This window comes from Carassius auratus, chromosome 9 (assembly GCF_003368295.1).
Source record: "Carassius auratus strain Wakin chromosome 9, ASM336829v1, whole genome shotgun sequence".
Classification (NCBI taxonomy): domain Eukaryota; kingdom Metazoa; phylum Chordata; class Actinopteri; order Cypriniformes; family Cyprinidae; genus Carassius; species Carassius auratus.
In genome coordinates, this window is record NC_039251.1 from 23,589,251 (window position 1) to 23,598,049 (window position 8,799).

At 37.2% G+C, this 8,799-nt stretch overlaps 1 protein-coding gene and 1 pseudogene across 1 annotated transcript; both read right to left on the reverse strand.

Annotated features, from left to right (window-relative positions):
* Nucleotides 1–17: 17 nt before the first annotated feature.
* LOC113108806 (interleukin-17D-like) lies at nt 18–1,464 on the reverse strand. Its single transcript, XM_026272135.1, has 2 exons — nt 852–1,464; nt 18–370 (listed from the first exon to the last, which is right to left on the reverse strand). The coding sequence occupies exons 1-2, from the start codon at nt 1,244–1,246 to the stop codon at nt 49–51; spliced, it is 717 nt and encodes a 238-aa protein (XP_026127920.1). The 5' UTR covers nt 1,247–1,464; the 3' UTR covers nt 18–48.
* A 4,404-nt stretch (nt 1,465–5,868) lies between these two features.
* Nucleotides 5,869–8,755, reverse strand: LOC113108072 (intraflagellar transport protein 88 homolog; annotated as a pseudogene).
* Nucleotides 8,756–8,799: the final 44 nt, after the last annotated feature.

Genomic DNA, 8,799 nt, shown 5'->3' on the forward strand with positions numbered 1-8,799 from the left:
AAGATCAAGGAAATAAGAAAACTGACAGAGAAAAAAATCTCAAATGGATCAGTTCAGTCCATTCTTTTTAAAGGTAGTGGAATTTGTAGACGATACTCTTTTCACGCTTGGCTTGGCCTTATGTGTTTTCCTGTCTTTCTCCAACAATGGCACACAGGTACAACCCACGGCGATGGACACGTAGCTCTCCGTGTAGGAACGACGTCCCCCGACGCACGAGCCGGTCCGGCGCAGTATGACGGTCGGCATGAACACCGGAGTGCTGCGGAGGCGCTCGCTTTCCTCCCCGTTCGGTCCGCTCAAGCATCCCTTACACAAACAGTACGCCTCCGGGAGATATCGAGGGTACCTCGCGGGATCATGGGAGATTCTAGTTTGAATAATAACGAAAAAAGTTATTTTTCGCGCAGACAAATAGGCAAGACATCAAATCTTATAGAACTGGAGTCGTGACCACTCGACCAATCGAACTGGTTCTTCTTTATAACTGAATCATTTTCATGATTACCGATTGAATGATTCTTATTATTGGGTGCATCAAAACGTGTGAGATTCAGGCGTTAGGTTTATTGAATTAATCTGATTTTCTGAACCGTAAATTGAAGACATAAGTGTTATTATTATGTATTTATTTAACGTACACACGAATAGCCTATAGTTTATGATATTTTGTTGATAACATATGATCTATTTACAATTTTGTTTGTATTATTAGGGTCCAGTTACTGCATTGCTTTCATCCCACCTAGTCCAAGTGCCCAAAATATTTCTAAATATTCTTTCTTCATAAGCAATAAATGATTAAACTACTTAGTATTCCCGTCCTAGTCTTCTCAGTTTTGGGGTCCTACCTGTACGCCCAGGGCGAGAGGCTGAGGAAGTTGACAGGGGTGCGCGGTTTGTCGCGCGCTAGGCGAGACGCTGATTGACAGGTCAGATTCTGTCGCTCTGGAGGCGCGAGCTGCAGCGTGTGATGGAACGCGCTGAGAACCCCGACCGAGAGCCTCCCGAACATCTGCTCCAAAATCTCCTCCGGTAAGTCCAGACAGGAGCGAGTCCTCGTTGTTCTCCTGGACACCTTCCGTCCCCGTTCACCCGGCGTGCTGCCGCAACACCACAGCAACACCAGCACAAGCGCTGACGCAAACCGACCGCGCATTTCAGATTTCACCGTGTCCAAGCGCGCTTTACTGTCAGGAAGGGATCGCTGGAAAAGACAATAAAGTAAATCTCTGGAAAAGCTCATAAACCGACCTACAGAAGCAAAACCAGTTGTTGCGTAAAGCAGCTCATCCGTCCGTCCCGTAAATGCGCTCAGGATACTTGACTCCAGATATTGGGCGGACTGTTTGATACTGAATAATGCTCATGCTCTGCTTGAGCTGATGCGGGAAAAAGATCACTTTTATGATTTTTTTTTGTTTGTTTTGTTTTGTTTTTAATGCTCTGTATTCCTTTTAGATATTTAAGAGATTTAATTATTACATGCCAAAGAAAAGGCTAAGTGCATTTTATATTTTTACATCTTTACATCATTGTATGAAGATGAAGAACAAAATTTGAGGCCTTCACAATGCACAAAATGAATAAAATAAATAATTTGGAATAAACTGTATTATTACAAAATATAGTAAAGCATAATGAAATTAGAAATAAGTTGCCTGGAAATGAATTAGTATTTTAGGACTACTAAAAAATACAGTACTACGGCAAAATACAGACAAATTTAGTGTCTTGACAATGACATATATCAGAAATTCCACTGAACTGATATCCATTGCACACATCACTCAGGCAAGAAATCTCCCAGCCCTTCATCAGCAAACTCATCTTCATCAGTGTTTTCTTTTTCCTTTTCTTTTTTATCTATTTTATTTTCAACTTTTTACATGGTGGACAAATGAAAACAAAGGAAATCAAACAATACAACCATACAAAAAAAAAAAAAAAAACTAAATAAAACAAAAACAATGGGGGATGGACTAATATAAACAAGACCTAATCATACAATCATACATGAATTGTTACAAAGAGAACAATAATTATACATTATTCAGACTTTGAAGAAATCCACAAAGGGCTGCCATATAAATTGAAATTGGCGGTGAGTCCAAGGACCGTATCCTTTCCAGTTGTATGACGTGAAACAATTCACTTCACCACACTTTGAACGATGGAGAGTCCGGAGACTTCCAGTTTCATGCCCATCAATAGAGGTCGTTGCTGAGATCTTGGAAGACCATTCAATGACTCAGAGGATCCGAGAATTGCAAGACTATGGTCTGGTTTAACCTCTTTTTGAAAAACTTTTGAAAAAAAAAAAATATATATATATAGCAGTCCAAAAATTAAACAGTTTGTGACAAAACCAAAACATGTGTTTTCAAAGAACCCTTCTCTGATTTACATATGTCGCAAATTGGAGAGATAGAATTATATATCTTACTCAATTTCGTTTTGGAATAATACAGTATGTATCACTTTAAATTGAATCAACCTGTGCCCCACATTTATTGAGCAATCTTGGATCTTATACTGAGACTGTCATTCCAGGTTTCATCAGACACTTCTTCCTCAAAATCCTTAGCCCAGGCTTCTTTTATATGATTGGTATGTTCACAGGCAGCTTGAATAAATTAACGCATCGTGAGATCAGATGTTTAGAGCTTGGATTTATCAAAAAAATGTTCAAATGTATTAATCTCAGGTTTGTCAGTAAATTGTGGGATAACCGTTTTTACCATAATGTCTTACTTGTATCTTTTGTTTCAATTTAAGTAAAAGATTCTCAATTCTTTTGCCAAAAAATGAATTATATTCATATTTTAAATTCAGAATCTTATTGTAATCTTGTAATCCGGAGATTCTATATGCCTGTTCAAGTAACAGTAATGAGAGTGCAAGTGTTCTGATACCGCGATACTGTTGTTCAGGAGTGTACTTGTGAAATATTTCACTGGTTTATTTGCACTCAGGGCTTTGCAAACAGAAAGAAGGTGCTGGAAACACTCTGTCAGACGGTGAGAGCAGGATATTCCCTGGAAACAGTGGTTTTGGCAGATAGGGCTTTCACAGCACATGTTTGCTCTCTATTGCACGGTGTTTGAATTTATGTCCTTTGGATGCTGCTTCATTACAGGGAACTACAGGCATTAAAAACAACATCTTGACATATGGACTGGGCAACTGGGTTTGAAGTTTTCCATGTAGCTTGCAGCAATGATTTTATGTGTTTAATCATCCAGAGGACTGGTCATCTAAACTGCACAGTGTAATACAGAACATACCTATGCCCTGCTCCAGCACAAAACTAAGAATCAGGTTGTGTTATTTGTGAATAAAATGGTAAACTTATTAGTATTATGTGTCAAGTTTAGTTAAGACTGCCGGGCAGAATGTGAGGAATGAATGGCATCTGTAACAAATCTGACTAACGACCGAGTTTATTCTTTAGCAGAATGCAATGGCATGTTTGTTTTATAGTTATCCAGGAGGAGTGTGTGAGCTCTTCCTCTCTTGTATTTCTGTAGTGTGTGTAGTCACACCACTGGCTCTCAGAGGAGGGGTACTGATGGGGCTTGAGCGGCTCCCTTTCAGGTGCACAGCCATGAACAGAATAATAGAGAGACACATTAAAAGAGTATAACAGATTACTAACAAAATGAAGATGAAACTTACATTACAAAGTGAAAGAGAATACAGATTAGAAAATTAAAATACTTTCTGGGAAAGATAAATTTAGTTCTGTCCCATTACTGTCCCTAATATGAGTGATTTCATGATTGTGATTATATGCTGTGTCTGAATGACTGTGCAAAAATTATACAACTCTTGAGTAGTTTGAGGTCAGAATGTTTTTTTTTTAATTCAGCAATGATTTATAAAAATTAAACAAAAGTGACAATGTTTATAATTTTACATTAACATTATAACAATTAACGTTTAAATGTGGTTTTATTAAACTTTCTATTCATCAAAGAATCCTGGGGGGAAAAAAATCTATCACGTTTTTCCTCAAAAATATTAAGCAGCACAACTGTTTTTGATAAACCTGAATCAAAAAAATTTTTTTTTTTATATATATTTCAAAATAAAACAGTTTTTACTGGTTTACTTTTGATTTTATATATATATATATGGTCATGCAGCCAAGGTGAACTTAAAGACACTTCTTTCAAAACCATGAAAAATTCTTACTGACCCCAAACTTCTAAATGCAAATACAAAAAAATACAAAACTTACTCTAATTTGAAAAGAGGACTTTGGACCACTTTTGGACCTCTTCTCCTTCTTAGCTCAGGTAAGACACCTCTGATGTTGTCTGTGGTTCGGGAGTGGCTTAACAAGAGGAATACGACAACTGTAACCAAATTCCTTGACACGTCTGTGTGCCTTGACCCCAGCCTCAGTCCATTCCTTGTAAAGTTCACTCAAATTCTTGAATCGATTTTGCTCGAGAGTCCTCATAAGGCTGCGGTTCTCTCAGTTGGTTGTGCATCTTTTTCTTCCACACTTTTTCCTTCCACTCAACTTTCTGTTAACATGCTTGGATACAGCACTCTGTGAACAGCCAGCTTCTTTGACAATGAATGTTTGTGGCTCCTTGTGAAGGGTGTCAATGATTGTCTTCTAGACAACATCAGTCAGATCAGCAGTCGTCCCCATGATTGTGTAGTGAACCAAACTGAGAGACCATTTTGAAGCCTCAGGAAACCTTTGCAGGTGTATTGAGTTGATTAGCTGATTGGCATGTCACCATATTCACCAAATTTGTTTAAGTTTTTGTTAAATGTGAGCCAAAATCATCACAATTAAAAGACTTAAACTACTTCAGTTTGTGTGCACTGAATTTATTTAATACACGAGTTTCAAAATTTTTGTCAAACTACTGAAATGAGCTTTTCCACAACATTCTAATTCATTGAGATGCACCTGTAGATTGCTTTAATATCTGCTCTATTCTATTGGGGCAAGGAATGATCATACCACTGGGCTTCTTGGGGTTTGAGCTGCTTCCTAATGTGTTAGGAGATGTGAAAAGAAAGTGTTGGATGAGGAGAACAGTGAGATGCAGAAAGAGGCTGATAACAGTCACTTGTTTGAAAATGAATGTGCTGCATTACCTCTGAACCCAGCACCGCCTGAAGCGGATAACTGGACATCACCTGACAAGAGATCCACATTTGATGTCCCAGAAGAAAAATCAAGAACAAAAGTCTTCACTAAGTTCGTCCACCTGGATTCACTATATTAGGGGAATTGCAGTCATACCACTGGGTTTCTTATGGAGAGTGCGTGTAAGGTTTGAAGTATTTACTGTTCACCAACAGAGGCAGAATACAGATTGAGGTCGATGGAAAAAGTAAAGTAGAAGCATGTATTCAGTTAATGACTAGTGGTTCATCTGAAACTTTGTCGATAAGCTTTAGTTACAACTGTCCACTCACCACTGCCAGCGCTGCCTTCCCTGCGGCCTCGAGCACTGCTGTCCCTCCCAGATCTTACCCTCTGTGTGTCAATAACAGCATGCTGTTAAATATTCTGCATCACTGGTGAGCTTCATCAGCCATTCAATGGCCTGATCAGGCTCCTCCAACATCTCAAATCTAAAGCCGCTTAAGGAATATGACTCTTAGCAAGCAAATTAACTTTAACTTACCATACTTACTGTATCCGTTGTATTGCCTGGCATCTGAAATTACGAAAACCATCACAGAGCACAGTTTTATTTAATCAAAATTTTGATTACTGACATTTTAAGGAAGGATACAGATTAGCCTGCTGGTACATGACCGGAGCACTGTTTCTAAGGATAGCGTGCAGTTAGCAGTCCAGGGCTTCGTCCAGTCTACCCAGCTTCTTATAGGTCAAACCTGCAGGAGGATACAGAGATTTCTGCTTTGAAATTGCTTACATTAATAATATACAGTCTTGGTCTCAGCTGAAACATAGCGGCTGGTTCTCATGGCCAGCTCAGCAATAGTGGTCAGCCTGGTCAAAATCTTTTTCCTGGAGAAGACACAGAAATGGGCAGATGGAAGCAAAAAAATTATTTACCTTATTTATCACAATGTGAATGTATTGTGAACCCTTCACCATGTCCACACACCTGAAAAAGTACCAAATTAAGCTTTAGGAAAAACTCTATGGATGGTTTACTTTAGTCTATTAGAAATGGTATTAACTAATAATAATGAACTATAATTAATTGTTCAACATAAGCAGTACGTACATGTTGTTAATGGAATGGCATGGACAAGTCTTGCACTTTAACGCCCTCTTGTGGAATAAAAGTTTGGTTGCGGTACAAACAAACGCAGACACTTATCCGCGCATCAACTCAGTTTGTTATTATATTATTATTATTATTATTATTATTAATATAATTATTAAAGCCCCTCTTACTGTTTCTAAGTTCACATACAGACAAAACCATGGGTCACAGAAGGGGTGGGATGTTGATCAGTGCTGGCTTGGGATGGGCAACAATAAAACTGTAATATTGTAAAATATTATTACAATGAAAAACAAAACATTTTCTATTTTAAACATTTAAAAAATGTCATTTATTCTTATGATGGCAAAACTGAATATACAGCATTCAAGAAATCATTTTAAATATGCACATTTGCTGCTCAAGAAAAATTAAATATTTTTGTCAATGTTAAAAACTGTTTCTGCAGCACGATTCTCTGATGAAAAATTCTAAAGATCTTTTATATTGATATTTTGTAGCATTTTGTCATTGCATTGACCAATTGAATGCATCCTTGCTGAATAAGTAAAAAAAAAAAAAAAAAATTACTGAATCCCATACTTATGAAAAGCAGTATAACTCACCGGTCAAAATCAGCAGCAAATGACAACTCAATGACTGGAGCAAAAAGCATGGCTGAGGTCATAATGTGTTTTTCTTCTAGTGCTTTCCAAGAAATAAAAGCAAAACAAGAATCCTGAAAATAGAATAATAAATGCAAAGCTTAAGAATTATAGATCCAACATAATGTTAATACATTATAATATCCCTCCCTTTCCATTTATTGAAGCATAGCATTTTGTACAGCCTCAATCCCCATGTTTGCATGAGGGTCATCCTAACAATAAAAAAATAAAAGAATCCATGAAGAATAAGACATAATTCAGTTCAAATATATGACTAACAAGGATTTAAATGATGCACTCACATTTGGAGGGACATACTTGTTGTCATCATCATCAATACCGAGAGGCACACAAATGAGTTTCTTAAAAGGTTTCTTTATCCTCTCCTGGTCTCCGATGGCATAGTAACACAGGATGAGGTTGAAGCCTGTCTTTATGTTGGGGATCTCGGTCATGATGTACTCAAAGGATGTGATGGCATCTGAGTACTGACCCATATGAATGAACACAACTTCAGTGTTCTGCATGATCTTGATCCTATACAATAAGAGAACTTTACGTGTTGAAAAATCACATCAAATTATCCAAGACCCGTGTAAACTGGATGGTGCAAAACAATTGTGCAGTTCACACAACACATGCAACTAAACGTGCTGACCTCATTGCATTGTGGGCATTTGAGATCTGATCCAAAGCCATGCTGTAAAAATTGATTGGCTTTGTGTAGTTCTTTTGCTTGAAATAGATATTTGTTCACTTTCAGTCTTCCTATAGTAGGGTACGCTGTAACACAAAACCTGATAATAGAACCACACTTGTATCAAAGAGGAGTGAATTTGAGATATTTTAAAACACATCTGAAATTCACTCACCGGCATTATTAAACATTTTGTTCTTCACAATGACTTGGTAAATGTTCAAGGCCTCTGTGTACATGTCATTATTGACATATTGTTTGCTAAATTAAACAGCACCTGAACAAAGCAAGAAAAAGTTTTGTATTTTCAGTTTTCAGTCAGGGCATGGATGCAGTAGAGCATTGCACTCACAGAGTAGGTCAGGTCCAAATTGATCTGGTCTGCATTGCCTGTTTGCTCTCTCTGTCTCAGCAAAGCCCTCTCCTTCATTCCAGCCTCCTTGGCTTTCTCTAAAGACAAATTAAGCATACAAATGACAGTTCTTTAAAATCCCCAAGACAGCTCTCCTCTATCAAATCATTCACCTTCTTTTCGAGGATCTTTACCTTCTCCTCTGGACTAAACAAGAAAATAACTGGACCAAATTATTTTTGAGTTGTCAATGGCTTCTCAAGCATTATGAAAGCAGAGGGATGCATACGAGTCTTCATTCTTTGTCTCTAATGACACTGGAAATTCAAACAATTAAAATGAAGGAAATAGTAATATTTTTCACCAACTCAGGGGTAAAAATATATGAATCAGATATCATTATGAGACAGTTAAGTATATTTCAAGTAAAGTGTGTCAGAACAGCACATGTGCAAGTGGGTTTCACTTGTGAAAGCATCTCCAGCTATAGATGAAGAATATCCTCGCACCTCGGTGCTCGGGCCCTAAAAATAAACAGCTACATATGTTAAATCAAACATATTTTTTAATTGAAAGTACATAACTGACACAATTATTTTATTTTACACTACCGTACAAAATTTGGAGGTTGTAAATGTATTATTTATTTATTTATCTATTTTTAAATACTTTTTGTTTTTTTGTGGAAAAGAGACTGCCTTTTGTCGATTTATGCTACCGATAAAAAAATTATGTGTTTCGCTATTGGTTGAAGCATTAATTATATTTGTGTCTATGTTTGTTATTTATTTTTAACATTACATATCTGAATGGACGTATTCATTCTTCGCTGCAGTGCAAGGAATTATCATTATCCTTCTGTAGAAG